The sequence below is a fragment of the Molossus molossus genome, unplaced genomic scaffold (assembly GCF_014108415.1).
Source record: "Molossus molossus isolate mMolMol1 unplaced genomic scaffold, mMolMol1.p scaffold_m16_p_5, whole genome shotgun sequence".
In the NCBI taxonomy this organism is placed as follows: Eukaryota; Metazoa; Chordata; class Mammalia; order Chiroptera; family Molossidae; genus Molossus; species Molossus molossus.
The window spans coordinates 36,469,479-36,491,128 of NW_023425388.1; the positions used below are offsets into that span (position 1 = coordinate 36,469,479).

General features: G+C 45.5%; 1 protein-coding gene and 1 pseudogene across 3 annotated transcripts in view; both read right to left on the bottom strand.

Annotated features, from left to right (window-relative positions):
- MECOM (MDS1 and EVI1 complex locus) overlaps nt 1-2,967 on the bottom strand; it is a 553,621-nt gene extending 550,654 nt beyond the window's left edge. For all 3 annotated transcript variants that reach the window (XM_036243122.1, XM_036243116.1, XM_036243115.1), the window contains exon 1: nt 2,617-2,967. Coding sequence is in view for 2 of the 3 variants with exons in the window: in XM_036243116.1 (XP_036099009.1) it covers nt 2,617-2,653 (37 nt within the window). In the remaining variant the exon portion in view is untranslated. The remainder of the gene's footprint in view (nt 1-2,616) is intronic.
- Nucleotides 2,968-17,543: 14,576 nt separating this feature from the next.
- On the bottom strand, nt 17,544-21,203 carry LOC118616916 (annotated as a pseudogene).
- Nucleotides 21,204-21,650: the final 447 nt, after the last annotated feature.

Consider the following 21,650-nt stretch of genomic DNA (forward strand, 5'->3'; position numbering starts at 1 on the left):
TTTCGTTGGATTGCACGGCAGGGGTCACCACCACGCGCTTGGAAACTCACGCACTACGCGGGGGAAGGAACTAGCGCTTCGAAATACAAAAACGCATCGTTTTCATATGATTTCCTTTACTACCCAGATTGTGACTGAAGAATTGCATAAAGCAGTACTTCTGTCTGGAGAAAGGCAGCTGTGGTGGCAACAGCTGGAACAGCGCGAGCAGGGACCAAAAGCTTAGCAAGAAAAGTTTGCAAGAGTTCGTATCTAGTTAGCAGAAAGCGGCAGCGGCATCCGCAGACACACCAGAAACAAAATAAATGCGTCTCCCACTGGATGAATGACAACTACTGCCTGATCGAAAAAGAGGCTTGGTTTCTGGGTGCTCAGTGGGCTGTTTGTGCGGGAAATTTTTAATATGACAGCATACAGCAGTTGAAAAAGTTGTTGAAGAAAATTCGAAGGGTTTTGTGCTCTGCTTTCACTTCAGCGGATACCCGGCATGAGGCGCGCGAAGCCTTTGGCTTTCATTTCACAACTTGCACTTGGTTGTAATAGGCTCTACCCCCCTCCCCCCACCCTATCCCCCGCCACACACACACACACACACACACACACACACACACACACACTCCTAACCTTTAGTCGCAATTGAAGTCCCCAGGCCCGCAAGCATATGTACATTTATTCTCCTCAGATGAAAATAAAGACATCGGCCTCATTTAAAAGCAAACAGGAAAAACAGTAGTTCCGTCGGCGCGCTTTGACATTGTCGCAGCTAAGTGAAATGAACAATATCCAAAAGAGAAACAGATGGAGTGATGACCCAAACAGCCTTATATTTAGGTTGATTCCCTGAGACCAGGGCGAAAGGAAACGTACTGGGGAGTAGAGTGAGGGAGTGCTTGGGTGAGGACTGGACGAAGCACTGGACAGGCGCCGACAGTGACAGCATCTTGCTGGGCTAGACCGCGCACTCCCACCGCCAAAGAAACCCAGCCGGCCGAGCCGGAACTGGAGGCTTCCTTTCGCGCGGCCGCTGCGGGGACACCACAGTCTGCCAGGCGTGGAGCGTACTTGGTTTTAATATGCAAGGGAGGGGAGGGGAAAAGGCTAGGGATTTCACTGGGGGGAAGCATCCCACCCCCTCCCCACCTCTTCTCTCTCAAGTCCACAAGCAAAACAATTAGAGTTCTGTTTTCAGCGAGTGGGAAAGCGAACGGCGGCCTGCTCTCTCCGGAGGCTGCTCCAGCCCTCCAGCCCCACGTGCTGACACCTCGCGGAGGAGTACTGTGGACTGCTCCAGGTTGCTCCGGGTCTCGGTATCTCCGAGTCCCCGTATCTCCGAGTCCCCTTAGACTCGAGGTAGAGGCATTTAGACAAGCCCAGTGCTGTTGCCTGCAGTCGCGATTGATGCTCGTGCCATATCAGACAGTGTCGGCTCCGCGGGCGATGCCGGACGAAGTCACCCAACACTTCTGCGAGAAGAGTAGGGGATGGGGTCCCGTCGTCCCTACCCGGAACCCATTGCCCTTGTCCCGCGCCTCCCAGGCCGCTCCACACCGAGCAGGCAGGGGGCGCCGGGGAGGGTTAGTGACCCGAGACCCGGGCTGCACACAGGACTGCGGGAGGCTCCGCCGCGCCTTCTCCGCGGCCCAAAGTCCCGGCAGCCTGCCCCCTGGGGGTCACTCGGCGCCCCGCCTGCTTGAAGCCCAAGGGTCGGAGTGCGCCCTTTCGGCCCCCTTCTCCTCGGCGGCTGTCGCCACTGGCTGCGCGCCCTCAACTCCCTGCTTTACACGCGCTCGCCGGGCCTCTTCTCTCCCCACCTGCCTGCGGCTCTGCGGAGCCTGTAACTCTACTCTGCCCGTGCGCCCCCACACACCCAGCGACTATAGCCCCCACCTTCGTCTCCCCCACTCCCCACCCAGTCCTCCCGCCACGCCGCGCACGCCGGAGAGCACAGCCGAGCGCACAGCGCCCACTACCGCAACCGCAGCTCGGCGCAGCCCGCCAGCCCGCGCAACTTCCAGCGGCCACCTCGCAACTTTTCCCAACTCCACCACTGCTGCCTACCGCCGCCACCACTGTGGCTCCCTCGGAGCCTACCACCCACCCCAAACCCCAGAAACAAACCGAGGACCAAAAATGCTACCTTCCCTAGACCTGCCCCCCCACATCCTCCGCTCCCCCTCCCACACCCGGGACTAGCTGGTTGGCCAGAGGCAACTCTCCTCCGCCTGGGGGGAAGGGGAGGGGAGGGGGAGACTCTCTCATCGCCTCTCCCCCACCACCACCACCCCACCCCTTCCCGCTCGCTCTCGCGCGCTCTCCTCCCTCCCACCCCAGTCTTTGCTGCCCCCACCCCCACCCCCACCCCGGGGTTGCCACAGCTGGTCGGTGCGCGAGTCTGAGGGCTGCCCGAATCCTCTGGCGCCCAAACCAGGAGCGAGAGTGCGGGCGGCCGGGCGCGGAGGTTGGGACCGGCAGGTTGCTGAGGCTGCGCTGCGCCTGCCCTCCACCCGGGGCCCCGGAGCGAGAGGCAGCCCCGCGCTCCCTCCCGGAGCGCTGGAGACAGATATGCAAGATGGCAGAGGAGGGGGAAAGCCAATAGAAAAGGGATATTGCACCTACTTGTGGCCAGTTTCCTTGCCCTGCCTTTGGATCTCATGCTGTGCCCAGTCCTGCAGCCGCTGGTGTGTGGTTGGGGTTTTTTTTTCTTGGATCTTTTCCTTCTTTTGCTCTCCCTCTCCCTCCCTCCTCTCTCTCTCTCTCTCTCTCTCTCTCTCTCTCTCACACACACACACACACACACACACACTTACACACACTCACTCACTCTCACTCTCTCTCTCTCTCTTTCCCTCTTTCACTCTCTCTCCCTCCCTCTCTCCCTTTCTCTCAATCCACACTCGCTATCTCTCCAGCATTGTCAGTTTGGACACCTTCGCACATGCGCGCTAGACGCCCCTCCAACATCTCAGCGCCGCCAAAAAAAGTTTGGAGCGATTTATCACTTTGATTTGGAGATCTTGTCAGATGGCAATCGCCGAGGAGGCGGAGAAAGGGAGCCGCGGGGAGGGCGGCGGGGGGCGGGGAGCGAGCGCGGGGAGCCTGAGGGGAGCAGACACTTCGCCCCCCCACCCCACAAAAAGGGAATGAAAAGACTAGGACAGTATTGCTTTCGTGTTGGAATCACCAATAAGGCTGTATCGTTACTATTACTGTTTTACCACCATAAAATGCGGGAAATTTTCTATGCCGTCCATACCAAGAAGGCAGGGTGGAGGAGGACTTTTAAAATCTTTCCCATGCTAAAGAACTAGAAGGACTGGACTCTCGAAGAATGATCCAGGACAAAGTGAGAATCACCCTGAACTTCGGGAAATCTGATGCTGCCGCTGCTACTGCTACTGGAGCTGTTGCGGCTTCTTTCAGAGCTGAAAGCAGAATAAATAACTGTTTCTTTATCGAATTTAGGCATAATACCAATGCTTGTCGCCACCCTTAGAACATTTTACTGTCTTATTCCCACCAAATAGTAATTTTCACCTTTGAATCCCAGGTCCGGGCAGGCTCGGGCATTTGATATCCAAGACCTCCTGCCTTCCCTGAGGTCGGCTGTCACCTTCCGGCCGCCCCCACCGCTGCCCCCGTCGCCTCCCGCTTCAGCTCAGCCTGCCTGCCATTTTCACTCATTCGCTTAAACCCACAACCTCCGGGGTCTTAAGAAGAAGGAGGTGGGGAAATCCATCCCCCACCCTCAAAAAATACATTGTTGAAATTTGCTTTTATTACAGGATTTACCAAGGAAGTGGCTTGCAGAAATGTTCAAGGTAGACTCAATTCCAGCTACGTATAGATTTTCTCTTGGTACAACCTCCTTGCATTAAACAGTTTTGTTCAGTACCTTCCATGAGCTATTTATGTGCCCATTAATATCGGTTGCAAATCCTGCCAGACACCATAAAAGAAAATTACAATCTTTTCAGTCTCTGTGCAGCAACAATACATCCTTGAAGTTAAAGAAAAGGAAAAAGAAAAACAGGTCCTGGTCGTGAGTTTGGCAAAGGAAGGGAAGTGGAAGGAAGATCATAGAGAATGCCCAGTTTGTATCTTGTTATTTATTGTCAAAACTAGAACTGGGGGGATGTGAATGAGCACATATAAGGTTCAACCCCAAAGTGTGTCCATCAATGGCTCACAAATATCTTTATTCAAGAAAATCAAAAGTCAAAGAATTTACCACAGTTAAGAATGCCCACCATTTCTCTTTCTCCAGAGCGGTGTGGTTCTGGGGACAACTGACTGTAAGATACAGGTCCCTGGAGAACCAAGGTACAGATCCCAAGGGAGACAGATGTGTAATATTGAAATATGAGGAAGGTAAGAGGGAGCCTGAAAAGGAAGGAATTACACGAAGCAGGAGTAAAACAACTTCCAAAAGAGAAGTCTCGGATGTAGACACATTGGGCACAGGAGAACTCTATCATTCCTTCTGGACTAAAGAGACAGGTGGGGCTTTTCCCGGTCCTTCTACAATTCCTGTTGCTCTGTGCATACAGGTACATCAGTGGGTGCAAAAGCACCAGGCAGGCACTTCAACAGTCTAAGTGTGGATGCCCAGTGATTTGTGAATGTGAGTTCGCTGACTCCTCTAAGGAGTGCCTTCCCTCTGACCAGTAAGTGTACTTAGGGCAAAAGGAGAAATGGGAATTGAGAACCTCCAGAATGGAAGTAAAATCTCTAGGGAGAGAAGCACTCTAGGCTAGCTGGCAATACGTTCATAGAAACTGCTTCTGGTCAGTTTAAGGGACTCTCTGGGGACCCTCACCTAGGCCAGAGAACTGAGGGGCCAGGCAGGAGGATCAGGCTCCTCCTAGCTGTCAGACCCTAGAAGGCCTTGGCTCCCAGGGGAGGAGATGGAGTCCACTAGGGACCAAAAATTGCTCTGGACAGGAGAATCTGACTGGGACATTTCATTTCACTTTCCCACCCCAGGGAACTTAAAAAATAAATAAAAGGAGCTACCAACCTCCCCATCCAGTACTCTGGTTAATTCCTTTCATCTCATCCCCTGGGGAGTCTATATCTGGGTTCCCTTGCAGAAAGGAGGTTAAGAGGAGTTCGGGGGAATTTTCTAGGAAACGAAGGTACCATGAAACCAAACCCTAGATTAAATACAAAATCCACGTGTGAGGCTGCAGTGGTTGCTTCTGTTGAGAAATTATAAACCACGTGCGGAGCTAAGGGTGGGGTGGGGACTATGCAAGGAATTGGGTGGGATGTGGAAGGCTAAAGAAAATCAAATCCGAGCCCCCAAGTTCAAAGACCGCTGTCTTTTAAACTTTTCTCGAAGGGAGGGAGGTGGGGCTGGGGTGGGGGTGTGAGGCACAACTGGAGCACCCTCCCATTCTGGATTTTAAAGTCCCTGGAGTCGCAGTCGCTTCAGCGAACGGGTCTTTTGCCTGGTCTTTGCAAGAGTTTCAGTACAAGAGCGAATTCAACCTCTTCAAACAGAATAATAAGCATAAACTTCTCTGTGCCCTCGGGCCAAGCCATTGTGAAAAGACAAGGCATTGTTCTTTTTGTTGTTGTTTAAATAAAATATTCACAATATCATCACTCTTATTTTCAAACCTGAAAACTGGGTTTCTTTCCCTTTTTCTCCGGTTCTCTTTCCCTCTTTGTTTTTATCATTTGCTTTCTCCCCTCAGTGAGTGTTAATAGAAGAGCTAAGTTACTAGTTCAAGTGTGTTTAACCTGATGGAGCAAACGCCCAGCAGCAGTGGACCGCGCTCGCCGCCTGCAGCGCGGCGGCCACAGTGTGCCAACCCCGGCGGGTTCCCACTCCCATATGCCTGCACCCCGTCAGTTCCACCTGTCCCAAGTCTCAGCCGTGAGACCCAAGCAGGTGACTGTCTGTTCAGTGGCCCCTGGGGTTCCGGACACCCTCTGACGGGACGTCTAAACTGTCGCTGGCCCAAGAGAAAAGAGGCCTCCAACAAATCAGCTGAGCGGCCTGCCCCCCACTGCCCACCTTTCCCTCTCCTGAAATTCGTTTCCTTGAGGGGCAGCAGCATGGGTCCTAAAGTCTAATTGCGTTTCCTTCCAGGGAAGCGGGCATCCTGGAAGCAGTGCCTCCTTAGAAAGTCAATGAGTTTACAGGCTGTTCGGATTTGCTTGTTTTATTACTGTCCATTTTGCTTTCTGGTTTTCGTGGGAGTTTTGTTGCTGTTAGGCAAAAGCAGAGAGATCGAGGTGGGAGTTGGAAGGAAGATGAGTCAGTGAAGAGGAAAAGAGGACACGTTTACCCCTTTTCCAACTATGTGTCTTTAATTAATGCTACAAACGACAAAGAACCGATTTTCAATACATTGCACGCAACAGGAAATTTTCCTTTCCTTGCATTATAATTGAACCAACCCCACGGTGTCTTTGGAAGAAAGTTTGAATTCTTTATGGAGGTATTTCTTGGCCTATTGTCTTTGTGCACTGAACTTTACATCTTGCTATTCAATCGCAAACCTATATTCTTCTGGCTACCAGCAAGATTAATTTAATCATTGTAATGCAATTATTAATACTGTTTACCCAACTCTGGGTTTCAGGTTGGCTGTTAAGAAATTAAACTCTCGCTGGGTGACCAGAGCTAGGCAGGGGTTTCTTCATGTTGAAATGAAACAGTCCTCTTTATTTAGTCTCAGAGCTCTAGCTTTCGGCCACCAGCTCAATTAGCCAAAATGGAAACAATTTTCATTCATTGCAATAACTCACTGTTCTGGAGATCGCTTTCAAAATATACACTTTATTATTATACGCTGACCTCGGTGGCGTGGAGTGGCAATAAAAGAAAGAGGCAGGGAGATCTATCTAGCCCCCTTGGGCTATAATTATTAGAAATTAATTGGGTTCAGGACCCTGGGTAGTCTAGCTAAATTAATAGCTTGTCTAGTGGTTTAAATCCGAATTTTTAGTCCACGGGAGAGAAAGAGGGAGAGTCACAGACATGAAATGCAGACCCAAGGGACGCCTGAGTTTACTTGCAAGACCCTCATCTATTAAATAGTGTCCAGAATACATTTGAGTTGGGGAGAGGGAGCCGGAGTAGGAGGGAGCGGGGGCCAGAAGAAAGAAAGGATCGAGATGGGGAGGGAGGCTGCGAGAGAGCTAAAAGGTCTCGAGTTGATTTTATTCGATTTTTCTTGTCTGCATTGTTTTCGGGAGGGGTTGCATTTAGGGGTTAAAATACAAACTAAAGATCCCGTGTACTCGGAGCTGTCGTGCCGGAGTAAAAGTGAAAAGGGAGCCTTAGGCAAAAGGAAATTACTGCGAGCCCGCGTGACCTTTCAGGGAGGTAATCAATCAAGTGATCAACAGGGATATTTATCATCGCTATATAGGACTACTTCGCCCTGCACAGGCGGGGTTGCGGAGGCGAGAGGAGGGTGGAGACAGGCGCGCGCGCGCGCGCACATACACACACACACACACACACACACACACACACACACACAAAAGTTTGGACAAATCCGATAAACCTCGAGACAGAACACGTAGGGTTTAATAAATGTTAAGACTGTCCGGTTAGTTTGACATTCTTGGAAAAACATACATTCATACTCCTACGCAAGGGGGGGAAATGCGCACATCCCCGCAGCAGAGACTGCGTGAAGGTGTTAACTTTCAACTGTCTGCTGTGCTTTGCTCGGAAAGGGAAACTGGCGGTGAAATGCGCGCTTCAAACGCCGGCAAGCGGAGTGCGCGGGGCTGCGCCGAGCCCGCGAGGCGCGGGGCTGGCTCGGCTTCCGCGAGCAGCCGGGAAAGGGGCGCCGCCCGCCGCAGGGGGCGCTGGGCAGCCGAGGTGCCCCTCTCTGCGGCGTGCGGACGCCGGGGTCCATGGCATTGAGGCTGGCTCCTCTTCCTACGAAATCCTCGCGCGGCCCGAGAGAGGCGCACTGGAGACCAAACTGCTCCGGCAAGAACGCGCGGCGGGGGTTTGGCGGCCGCGTGTTTTCTGCCCAGTTACCTTCTCTGCCTTGTAAAAACTCGCTGTTTTCTAAATTGCGTTTTTGGTCCCGGATTTCTTAGCAAATCGTTAGTTTTTACAATCCTGTTCCCACCCTCTGGTCGTTCAACACCCCGCCCAACCTCAGAAGTGTATATAAGGGATGGAGGGTGGGGGAGCTGGCTTTTAATAATAATGATAATGATATTAAATAGTCGACTTAAAATCTAGGCCCCCGAGGCCCTCGCCCAGCTCGGGGATTATAATCAGCAGTTCTTTCGGGAGAAGGTCGGGCTGATTATTGGCCCTGGAGGCTGGGAACTATTTCACCACGGGTTTATGAAACACAGGTTGGGGTGATGCGCTCCGCCTCCCAGGTAGTGAGCCGCCGCTCCCGCGGTGTGGGAATGTGGGGCCGCGCCAGGGCCGCGCTGGTTGGCACCAGATGCGGAGCTCGCGCTCTCCCGCCCGTCGCTCCGGTTGCCCTTCGGATTCGGAACAGCGTCTCCCCGCACAGCCTAGTCTGCGGCGCCCCCGCCTGGCTTCCCCCGCCGCCGCAGCTCTCGGTACTGTCGCTGCAGAGGGCTCCAGCTGTGCACAGTAGCCGCCTGGGCGTGGGGGTGGGAAACAGCTGGAGCGCCCCGGGGAAGCGCGGGTTGGGGTGGAAAGGAACCCAGCTAGGAGGATTACGAGGCGATCAACTCCCGGAGTTGCTACTGGTTTAGGATCGGAGGTACAGCTTCACGGTGCACAAAATCTCTGCCGGTGGGAACAGGAACTCCGGAGAGAAACCAGACTGCTGGTATGCGATGCCCAGGGAAGTTTCGGCCTCCTTGGGCCCCTGCTACTGAACAAATAACCTAGAAACATGCTTCTGAAAGTTAAGTGTGTATGTGAACCCCCTGGGGATCTTGTTTTAAATGCGGATTCAGATTGAGTAAATCTGGAGTGAGACCCAAGCACTCTATATTTCTAACAGGCTCCCAGGTAAAGCGGGTGCTCCGCAGTGTGGCTCGCAGACCAGCAACATCAAGCATTACCAGGACTTGATTAGAAATACAGAATCTCAAGTCCCAACCCAGACGAACTAAATTAAAATTGGCATTTAACAGGTGATTCGTTTGAACATTTAAGTTTGAGAAGCATTGCTCTAGAATATGCCTGGCTCCCTAGACGGGTTGAGTTGGTAGAGCGTCCTCCCCACCCACCAAGGTTGTTGGTGCCGGTGTCGCCTGGTCAGGCACATACAAGAATCACTAATGAATGCATAAATAAGTAAACAATTGGTGATCTCTCGATCTCTCTCTCTCTCTCTCTCTCTCTCTCTCTCTCTCTCTCTCGATCTCACACACACACACACACACCAACAAATAAATTTTAAAATTTTAGAGTATGTCTGGCCAGGTTTTCTTTCATCTGTCTTAGATCAGGACATCTCCATCATTGAACCTCATTTCAAATCCTGTGTTCTGCACTGATCACAGGAGGGGGTGGAGTGGATGAACCTATTATCCATTTAAAAACTAAAACTCCTCTGGGCCCTAAGAGAAACTCTTTCCTTCATCCATTGACTGCTGGACTCAGAGGCCAAATGCCACCAGTGAGGCCTTCCTGGATCCTGGTCTGATTGACACTCCCCACACACTCTTCCCTTTCACCCCACAGTATTTTTCTGTCAAGTCTATGACATTTATTTCTCCCTCCTTACATTGGACTTCTTTGTTTCCACGTCTTCCTTCCCCTCTCAACTGTTGGCTCCTTGAAAGAAACCACACCTTACCTTCTCTAAGCTTTGTTTCTTACTGTAGCATGGAAATAGTTATTCCTTCCCCCATGGGGTTAACGTATAAAAAATGCTTTTTGACCCTGGCTGGTGTGGTTCAGCTGGTTGAAGCATTGTCCTGTACACTGAAGGGAAGGGTTGCAGGTTCAATTCCTGTCTGGGCATATGCCTAGGTTGCAAACAGATCGATGTTTCTCTCCCACATTATCAATCTCTCTCTCTCTTCTCTCTCTCCCCACCCTCCCTTCCCCTCTCTCTCAAATCAATAAACATATTCTTGTGTGAGGATTTAAGTAAATAGGTAAATAAATAAATTTTAAAAATGCTTTGTAAACTGTAAAGCTAAAGTAACTATTACCTCTTTTTCTTACTCCTCAACCGGCCTCCCATAGCACAATGCTTTACATCACTAGGCACTTAGTATGTTGTTGTCTCTATCTGGAAGGTTCTTGAACTCATTATACACCTGATATTCTGAATCTAGAACACAAATTTAAAGCTCTTTGTAGGAAAGCTTAGGTCCTAGTTTTCTCCTCTGTATAATTTTATAGAGAAGGTGTCCTTAATATAGGATTCAAGGAACTATTTGACATCTGCATTTTCTAATATATGACTAAAGAGTTTGTCCTGAAGCCTGGAGACTGGCAGCATCCTAAGTGATCAGAAGCTGAAAGTTGGTATCCTCAAGAGTTAAAAGCCACCCTGGCCAGTTTGGCTTAGCGGTTGGAGCATCGGCCTGCGGACCAGAGAGTCCTGGGTTCGATACCCGCTAGGGGCACGTACCAAAATAAATATTAAAAAAAAAAGATTAAAAGCCAGCATTTGTAAACTAAAATTAAGTGAGCCCTTTTCAGGTTTCTCAAAAAGGACATACACCATCCAATATCGTATAATTCTCTTGGAGGCCATGATGCCAGACTTAGGAAAAGATGGCGGAATTCAGATATTGGGGACATTTAAAATCATTCAGCCACATTAGCTAAATTCTAGGACAGCAAGATAGAATTGAAAGACCTTAAAAGTCAAACCTTTGAAGTTCAAATCCCAATTCTGCCTTTTACCAACTGTGTAACCTTAGGCAAAGTACTGAAAGTCTCTGGGTCCCTTTTTTCTCCTCTGTGTGATGGAAATGATTGTGTACATCTTACAGAATTATTGTGAGGATTAAAGGTAATGTATACAAAGTGCTTTGTTATGTACTGTCTGCTACATTAGTAGAAATTTAACAAATAAAGCTATTTAGAGCTCCAAGCTCTAACATTCTGTAGTTTGGCATAATGTTAGATAGATTAGATAGATAGATAGATAGATAGATAGATAGATAGATAGATAGATAGATAGATGATAGATAGATTTACAATATGTATATTGTTTTGCTCAACAGACTTCCATTCATATAACTGAAGCCTGAGTCCTCTGAGATAGATATATAGATTTAGATATAGATATAGATATATAGACAGATAGATATCTTATATATCATATTGATATGATATATATAAAACTGACTTGTGCAACTAGATCTTAACACTGCAGTTTGAATGGGTACAATGTGTATGTGTAAATGGATTTTAGCTACATATTTTTAAGGAATTCTTGTGTGCTTGTGCCTACTCTCAGCATGAGTCAGGGTCGTACCCAGCTCATACCATACAAGCAGGGTCCTGACCACCTCCCAGACAGCATGAGGCAACAGGACCTGAGCCAGATGATGAGGGCCACTAAGGCTAGCTGAGAAAAACATTGTTCCTCCCCTGGCCATCTGAATATTAATCTTTCTGGGTAATACATACAAAGTTATAATTTGAAGATTCTAATGTATCTATGTTAGCATACTCCCTGCCTGTGAGATGAAAGCCACAAAGACAGTTTAAAGAAAAAGTGCTTTTTAATAGGATTAGTAAGTGCTCTTTCTTTTTATATATATATATGTATAAATATTTAATATATATGTAATATATATGTATTGCTTACATGACTTTTTTGTTTGTATAGTGTTTTTAAATTTTGGTTTTCATTACTCTAGTTGTTAACCTTACTTTCAATACATAAAACTATTGGTTGAGTTTAGATCCCAGCCAGGAAATAAAAGATTTATAAAATTTACACATGTAGTACTTTAAAACTTTTTATTCAAACAAATGATTATGGTTGACATGAGAAAATATGGAGATTATCAAAGCAAATTAATTTCCTTAATGTACTTTTAAACTTATAGATATGGCAGATTTTCCATATCTTTTAAAGCACAAACTACAGGACCCATGCTGAGACAGCTTATAAAGGAGACTGCCTTGTAACAAGATCGTCAGTGCTCAGTAACTTAATTCCCTTGACTTGGGTCCAAGGCAGACCTGGCTACCCTCAAACTCACTGTAGAATAAAGTCCCATAGCTATGACAGAGTGTGATACAGGTGTGCCCTGCTTTATGAAAAGCCACATCACAATGTGATTATTCGCTCCATGCTATTTTATTAAATAATGAGTTCCTCTGGGACATTTAAAATATGATTTGACTTACAAAAATTTGATTTATACTCACTTTTCCCAGAAATATACCTATGGAGGTAAAGCTCTATTTTTTTAAATGGTGACACATGTCCCTTAACAAATGTTTTATAAGCAGTCCATTTTCAAAGGTTAAGACAAGGAAGCATAGTTCTGAGACTGGAAAAGAAACAATTTCTGTACAGAGAATCAATTGTGCAGAGAAGAAACTGTAGGAACCAATCTGTTGAATTATCTACTTTGAGACTCACATTGAAATCTGACATATGTTAGGATTTGGACTTCAAATGTTTCAGAAAATACAGTTGCACTGTGTTATAATACCAAAAAAAAAAAAAAAAAATCCAAATCAACTCTGTAAACACTCGTGGAAAATACTTTTTAAAACTGGAGAAATGTTTTCTGTTGCATAGAAAAGCTGAAGAATAATTCTAAAATTGGTCTTGGCTTATACCCATTTAGAAGTAATAGTGTATGGGCAAAAATCCAGCTCCTATCCAGGTTTTCACTTAGCTAGTTGGCATTGAACTGAAACTCTACAGTTGTATAGATTGAGCTCATCAGGGCATTGGCACTCTCAGGGGCTGCAGGAGACAGCTCCACTCCTGCCTGCAGCGGAAGGTGCCAATGCAGAGAAACCAAAACCGTGAGTACTATTCTGATGCATCTGTTTCTGTTGTGTTCATTTTATGCTGAGCTTTCCACATTTATATCCAAAATCTCTACAGAATTAACACAAATGCAGTTTTCCTTATCACACTAAATGGGCAATATGGTGCTCCTTGTGCTTCCCAGAGTGGTATAGCATATACCCTTCCTAAAGCACAATTCTGATCATATCATTCTCCTACTCAGAACCTTCAAAATCCCTTCGCTATTTTCAAGATAAAGACCCAAAATTGTGTCTTTTACTCAAAGGCATTGTAGATATGGGAAACTGCAAGAGAGGTAGGAAAGCTTGAGGTTATGCACTAGAGGTGTTAAGAATCTCAGTCTGCCTAACTATGGGATTCAAGAAGAGACATTGTGGGAAATGGGTATATCAAGATAGGCTGGGCATATGCCATGGGAGACTTTGAATGAAAGGCAAAAATTTGGGATTTCATCTTGCAAATAATTCAGAGCGTGAAGATTCTGAATGGGGGGAAAGGGTAATGTTATCAGAACTGTGCCTTAGGAAAATAAAGCAGGCAGTGGTGTGTAGAATGGATTACACTTCCTCTCACATGTTCAGTCTACCATCATTTGAGACCCAAGACAAACATCACCTCCTCCAGTAAACTGTTGATATGGTTCTCTCAACTGGAAGCAATCTCCCCATCACCAACCTCCTGTGACATATCTTCCTTGCATGTTGGTTTTGTACCTCTATGGTCTCTCCTAACACACTGTAAATTTCTTAAGGGATATTTGTATCCAGCTCTTCTTGTCCTCCGGTGTTCAAGTGCATCTTGCTAAGAACTAGTAGCTCTTTCTAAGTAAGGATTTTTATTTTTTAACAATTTTATAAAATGCTCAGCAATTACCTTTTTAAATATTGCTTCTTTTTCAGCCTCTCGATTCACTCTTTCTTGCCCTCTGATGAGATGTATAGAGACTCCTTTCATGCTATCTTCCAACTTATTTGCCTCTCCTTCATAAATTCTCTTTATTTCTCTGTGTTTAATTCTGAATAATTTCTGCAGATCTATATTTAAGTTTTCTAATTCTCTCTTTAGCTCTGTCTAATCAGCTATTTAACCTGTCAGTTTTTTCTGTCTCAATTGTGTGTGTGTGTTATTGTTGTAATTTATACATTTTTAAATGTGTCCATTATCTTTTCACACTGCCTTGTTATCTTATTCTCAGTCTCAAGGTTAAGTGTTTAAACATTGTAAGTATATTTTTTCTACATGACAGTCCTATTATCTGAAGCTTCTAGAGGTTTAATCCCACTATTTGTTATATTTACTGATCCTTGCTCGAATAAATCATTGTTTTCCCATACTTTAGAGTTTTATATTATTAGTTCACCTTTAGCAAAATTTTATCTGGGGGAATCATGTTTAAATTACTTGAAGACTGATTTTCCCAGAGTGGTTTTACACTTGTTTTTATTTGATACCCCAGGGTTATCATCAATTTTTAATTTATTTATCAGTATTGGGTTTTCCAAACCATGAAGGAAGTGTAATTAGAACTACAGACATGAATAATAGTGGGCCTGTTGGGAAGAATGGTCAGAGGAGAATTTTTCTTTTTAACCCAGAGGCCAGATGAAAAAGAAGCTTTCTTTTTTTTTTTTTTTTTTTTTTTTTTTTTATCCTCACCCAAGGACACTTTTTCATTCTTTGTTCAGATAGAGCAGGAGGGAGAGAGAGAGAGAGAAACATCGATGTGAAAGGGACACATCGAGTGGCTGCCACCCGCACGACCAACCAGGGCCGGGGACAAACTGCAACCGAGGTACGTGCCCTTAGCGGGACCCGAACCCGGTTCTCTCCGGACCGCAGGCCGACGCTCTAACCGCTGAGCCAAACAGGCCAGGGCGAAGCTTTCTTGTTATCTTTCTTTATGGTAAGCTAATAATTTTCTAAACCAAATTTTCACTGATGGCGCAGCTCTTTGAGACCCAGTTTCATGCAAGTGTACCTGTTCTAACTCTCCAACTCATGTTGGACCAGAACTTTATGTCCTACTTCCATGAAGGTTTTCACACTTAAGCTCAGAGTTCTCAAAGCTATTAACTTCCCATTCTCTAACTACAGGCTGCCAGGATTTTTATCCCTTCTGTGTTCAACCCAAGGACTTTTCTTTCTTTCTTTCAAGAACACTTATTAGTAATTAAGCAGAATGCTTCAGTGATTTGAGAAAGAAAGGATTGTAGATTATTTAGTCCATAAAAATACTGGGGTATTTAGATTTGAAAATGCCTGTGATGGCTTGTTGTTAGTGAATTTTAGTTTCAATGTTGTTGTTTTTCTCAAATTTTTTATTCAAAAGAAATTTCTTGGTCCCAAAACAAATGCAGACCCAAATATCACTTTTGAGTAGAATCACACTTTTGGCTAGTCTCAAATCTCTCATCCCACCTCCCTTAACTGGCCATCAAAATCATATTCATCTTTCAAATTTCTCTCTAATGCTTTCCAGAATTATAGTAATAATAATGACAAAACAACAACAATTTCTTAAGTAATTACTCTATGTTAAGTTTTACAGTGACATATTGCATATGTTACCTTATTTTCTAAATAACCTCATGACATTTTTAACCACATTAGTCAAGGAAAGAAACTGATGTTCCTCGAAGTTAAGTGACTTGTTCAAGGTGACCTAGCTAGTAATAGGGTGAACCATATAAAATTGCTGGTACTCTGCTTTTACCCCCCCCACACACACACACACACACATTTTCACATAGTTCAATCTAAAATAGTGAAGGAAAAACCAAATTCATATGCTTTCTAACTTCATAGCTTTCCCCTAGATAACACAGCCTCTCTACTGTATTAATTAATCCTTTTTCTAGGCACTGCAGCACTTTTATACCATCTGTCTTGACTAACTTTCCTCATTTGACCTTCAGTTACAATAATGTATGTTCATCTGTCTTCTCCAGTGGATTGTAAACTCTTTGAGCATTGTGCCTTAGCTCTCTATCCCCAGCACTTAGCGTACTAATTTGCACATACGTCTTCAATAATTCTTTTTCTATTTAAATAAAGTAGATTATTCAAGTATTGGTTAACATTTATGTGTAGTTGATGTGCTTCTGAGGTTTTTCTCTTTGTCTGATTTTCTCTCAGTGGAAGTTTTAAAACAAGGTCTCGATTTTTTTTGACATTTTTTCCCATCAAGAGATAGGGTCTATGTCTCCTTTTTATGAATCTAGGCAGGCTTGCGACTGTTTCAATCAATAGAGGAGAATAGCAGCGATGTTACATAACTTCCAAGGATGAGCCATAAAAGCCCGTGCAGCTTCCGGGTAGGTGTCTTGAAACATTTGTTCCCTGAAGGGCTACTGTGTGTGCTCCAGCTCAGAAGTCAGTGACCACACTGTGAGAAGCCCAATCCACGTGGAAAGACCTCACACAGGTTCTCTGGCCAACAGGCCCAGGGGAGCCCAGGGACTAGGCAGGTGAGTGAAAGAGTCATGGATGATACCAACTCTCAGCTGTTTGAGTTTCCTCCAAGTATTTGAATCTCAGCAGCTAAGGTCCCAGATATTGTGGAGCAGAGGCAAGCCATCCCTCTCTGTTGTGTCTGAATTAATCTGAACATAATAAAATGATTATTGCTTTACACCATTTCATTTGGAATGACGTGCTGTGCAGCCGTAAATAACTAGAGCATTGCCTTCCTCTGGCCTGTCAGTTAGGAACATTACAGCCTGGTCAGCTCTGAACCCTCCGCAAGTTGGGCTGGTAGTAAAAGGGAACTAACTGACCCCTGTCTCCCAAAGAAAAGAGTCTGATGGTGAGTGGCTACTACCATGTTCAGAACCAAAAGTGTGCTTCAAGTGGATTTCAGCTACTGGACATGTTTTGAGCATTTGGCTCTCACCCTGTGTGCTGAGTCTGTCTTACTGACATGCTATCCTGGCCTAGGACTGAACCCAATCTGATTGGCTGAGACCAGTGACCTCCCAACTCATTATTGACACTTCCCTTTCTTAGGGCTGGACCTTGCCTCTGCCATCGCTCATATTAACTGACAGGCCCACCTAACCTACAGCAGAACAAGCCCCTCACCAGAAGTGGAGGCCTGCTGCTGTCTAGAAGCCCTGGTACCCATTCTACACTCTTGTTCAGGATCACTCAAAGACCTATCCCAGTTTAGGCTGCCAGCCATGCTTTACCTTCATCTTGGTAATTTGAACTCTAGCCCCTCCTTAGAAGCAAATAGCTCTTTCTTCACCCCCAGCCATCCTACCCAACATGTCCCTTCTGCACAGATAAGGAGGCAGAGTGAACAATGTGAGGCAGTGGTCACCAAGCAGCAACTGGATCTCCAGGCAAGCTCAGAGACAGAGATATCCAGGACTTTTGGGGCCACTCTACTGGAGTTTCTGGCATCCAGTCCCCATGCATCATGTAGAGAAGCAGGCAGGGACAGTCACTGTGTTTTGCTAGATCAGTCCTGTGCTGTGGGAGGGCATTTCTTCTAGTTATTATGTAAAACCTCCAAGCCTGGATATCTCGCCCTGCCAGAAATCTGTAAAGGGCCTACTGTATACAGTGTATTTTAGGCAACAAAATCTTTATTAAATACTTTCAAAGTTATTGGGAGGAGGTCATGATGCTGGACACTGTCAAAGTCGATTTCCTCCTTGATGTTCTTGGGCTTAATGCTCTCTTTCTGGCTACAGAGGAAGAACTGGGGGACTCATCAGCACTCCAGCGGTATACTTGCTCATTCACACCTTTAGCTGGCTGTTCGTCAAGTCACCGAGCATCTTGACCAGCAGCCAATGATAATGTGCTGATAAGTTATACCCGCAACATGGCAGATAAATCAGATAATTTTCCAGACAGAATCTTCAAAATCAGTTATAGCTTTCAAAGGCCCGTGTTTTCATCCAGGGCTTGCTGGAAGGCCAGAAGTGGCAGGTCTCTGAGGCAGAAATCTGTCGACTAGGCCATCCTTGATGAGCCTGGTTGATCACGCACTTGCACAGGGTGAAGTCAGTGTGGGGCAGGTTGGCGGGACCTTTAGCAGGATCCAGGTGGTGATCATGGTCTGAAAGAAGAGCGGGTTGAGCTGGCACAGCTTCAGGACAGCCGGGCTGGCTTCCCGACCATAGGCATTCTCCTTGGCCTGTGTCTCCACAAAGCGCTCCAGAGTGACCAGATTCTCGGGACTGTACCTATGGATACCCTTGAGCAACTTGCCCACGCTCTTCCTCATCCGCTCAAACACCGCTGTGACTGTTGTCGCTTCCCACAAGGAGACAGAGCCGAAGAACTGGCCAGTGCGGCGTCCTTGAGAATCAGGCGAGGAAGAGACCCTACCTACTAACTTTTCATAAAACTTTTCTGCTTAGCCCTGGCCGGTTTGGCTCAGCGGTTAGAGCGTCGGCCTGCGGTCCCGAGAGACCCGGGTTCGGTTCCCGCTGAGGGCATGTACCTCGGTTGCAGTTTGTCCCCGGCTCTGGTCAGTCGTGTGGGTGGCAGCCACTCGATGTGTCCCTTCACGTCGATGTTTCTCTCTCTCTCTGTTCCTCTCTCCCCCTCCTACTCTACCTGAACAAAAAATGGAAAAATGTCCTCGGGTGAGGATTAAAAAAAAAAAAAAAAAAAAACTTTTCTGCTTAGACTAGCCAGAATGGATTATTTTGTCTGGAATTAAGAACACTGAATTTACCATCTTCCAACTGAATTTACCATCTTCCAACGTGCTATAATTTTTTAATCATTCAGAAAATCCTAGACCGTTTATTTAATTTTTGTTTGTAGATCCTGACAGAGAGTACTATTAATGTTGAAGATTATCATGAGCTCTACTGTACTAGTAGAAAATTAACAAGTATCATGCAGTAATATTAAAAATAATTACCAGACATAATAAAAGTATCATTGATAATAAAAGGCTTTTACTGTAAAAAAAAACAAATGTATGGTTTACTTAAAATTTTTCATTTCTATCTCCCTTTTGACATTTTTATTTTGGAGGAAGGTTTGTAAGAGTTCACAGTAATACACATATGTAATTTATGAACATTTTGGAAACACATGGAAAAAAAACACTGAATAGCATGCATGATCAAAAAAATTTGGAAACCACGCCTGTGAATTCCAAGTATTCATTCTTTTTTTTTTTTATCCTCACTCGAGGACATTTTTTCATTTTTTGTTCAGATAGAGTGGGAGGGAGAGAGAGGGAGAGAGAGAGAGACATCAACGTGAAAGGGACACATCAAGTGGCTGCCACCCACATGACCAACCAGGGCTGGGGACAAACTGCAACCGAGGTACGCACCCTTAGCGGGAACTGAACCCAGGTCTTTCTGGACCGCAGGCTGACACTCTAACCACTGAGCCAAACTGGCCAGGGCCCTTAAAGGACATCTAATCTAGTTTGTAAAAAAATGTTGATGGTAGGAATCTTTCTTTAAAGAAGCCCTAATATCTAAAACAATATATTTGGTAGTATCCCTCATCTGCTCCTTTCCTGAAAGGTCCGGAAACGTGCTATTTGCAAACCATTGATATTCTAGACCTCTCTCACTTTGCAGATTAGAAAACTGAGACCCATAGAGGAACTGACTTGGCCAAGATGACTTTTCTATTTGATGACTGGACTGGGGCTCAACCTACATTTCCTGAATCTGTTTTGGCCAGAGCTCTTTCCACGATATTACATTGTTTCATTGAAATGCTAGTCAGTGATGCTCTCTAAGTTGTATTTCCTCTGTGGTTCTGAGACGTTGAGAGGTGTTTGCCAGTCTGAGTCCTGAGTCCGGGGAGTGTCTGAGAAGCTGGAGGGAAGTGTCGGAGAGCCCTTGTCCCCTACTCCACCCTCAGCATTTCCAAACAAGGTGGATCATGCAAAAAGAAACATTTTTAATGAGTTCACTATGCATTTTGTTTCTGCTTCTTCTTGCCTGTTGGCTTTAGTCGAAAGAATTTGGATTGGAAGCTCAGCCAAACATTTTCAACGGATCCAATCACAGTCACGCTGTCATCCGATAGAAATGTAGCATCACCCGAACCTCTGGGCTCTTGTTCACACATGTGGATTCTAACCAGCAAAGGAATAAACTATAGTGACTACAAGCAAATATCTCTGAACTTCACTGAGATTGATGACAATGGTAATAAAAATAGTCTTTTCCATGACCAACACTACCAGTAAGTCAACAGTTAAAAAGGGATAGTTTTAAGAGTAACCAATGCATTAGCTCTTGTCAATGAGATTCCTTTTGGCAGTAATATATGCTAGGGATTAAGTTAAACCAAATGTTTGTAACAATGGAAATGTAGTCATGTTAACAGTTAGGATTATCGTCCCAGTGAATATTTACTGTAGTTACATTCAGATTTACCCTTTTGGACACTGTTTGATCATTTTCATCTCTTACTGATAAATTTTATTTTAGATTAAAACCAACAGAAAGCATCTTTTGACATTTTAAAAGCCTTGAAGTTTATTTTCTTTTAAAATGTTTATGCTCTTTTTTTTCCCTAACTGCTGCTTCCCCTGCTGCCTGCACAGTGACGGAGTAAGCAATGAAAGTCCTGTTTGAGGAAGTTCTGTAAGTTTTTCAGCCACATTTGACTTTACTTGATGCTCATAACATTCAGACCCAGACACGGCAAAAAACTACATGGCATTTTTCCTGATTTCTCTGTGATTTCACATCTGTTTTCTGCCACTTGGTTACTTTGTGGCCACTCAGGTAAGAGGCCCAATGTTGACTTTGTGACCTGGGAGATGACCTGTCTGGCTCCTGTGCCTAGAGGGAGCCAGTGCAGGAAAGGGCCTATCCAGATATGACCTCACTGGAAGCTAGCCTGCTGCTGGCTCCTGGGGTCACCCTGGTGATCCCTGGGTGCGGAATTCAGCAAGACTAGGAATTAGTGTTGTGTATCACAAGCATATTTTGTTTTTTAAAGGATTTTTTTTTCTGAAATTGTTCTGTAATAATATTTTTGTTGACTAATATAAAGAATATTCATTTTATCTCATTAAGTCATAAGTGACACTTTGTCAAGTTTTTAACCTGTAAACTAGATGAAAGAGGGTGGTAAGGAATTTTCACTTTGGGTTGCTATGCTGTGGTTTTCTCTGATTCCTTTTGATCATATACACACAAGGGTAACGTTTATTCCCCCACACTGAGAGGAGCGGGGCCCCATGAAGGGCTTCAGAGCACCTGCGCCTCGGATGCTTCGAGAGGCCTCGCAGAGCCTTGCCGTGCTGGTGAAATTGTCCTTCATGCTCCCAGACTGCCACACCCAGCAGCGTCTGTAACAATGGAAATGTACTCCTGTTGACAGTTAGAATTATTGTCCCAGTTTATATGTACTTTAGTTACACTCAAATTTACTTTTTTGGACACTTTGATCAGGGAGGAGCAAACTCTTGTTCATTCCCAGGTTGCCCCCAGGCCACCATACAAATATCATGTTCAGTGGCCCCGCTCCTCAAGCGTGAACTGATGGTCCATCTTCTGTAACACGGTGATTTTAACCAGGGTTGCACCTATAACCATCCTGTTAACATGAAGCTGTATTAAAACACTGATGCTGAGGTTCCATTCCCAACTAACTAAATCAGCACATTTGGGGGTGGGGCACGAGCAATACTACGTGTTAATAGCTCCCTGCAATGTCTTTGACCTCACAGAGATCCCTGATCCATTGGCCCAATTGCTTTTTCACCAT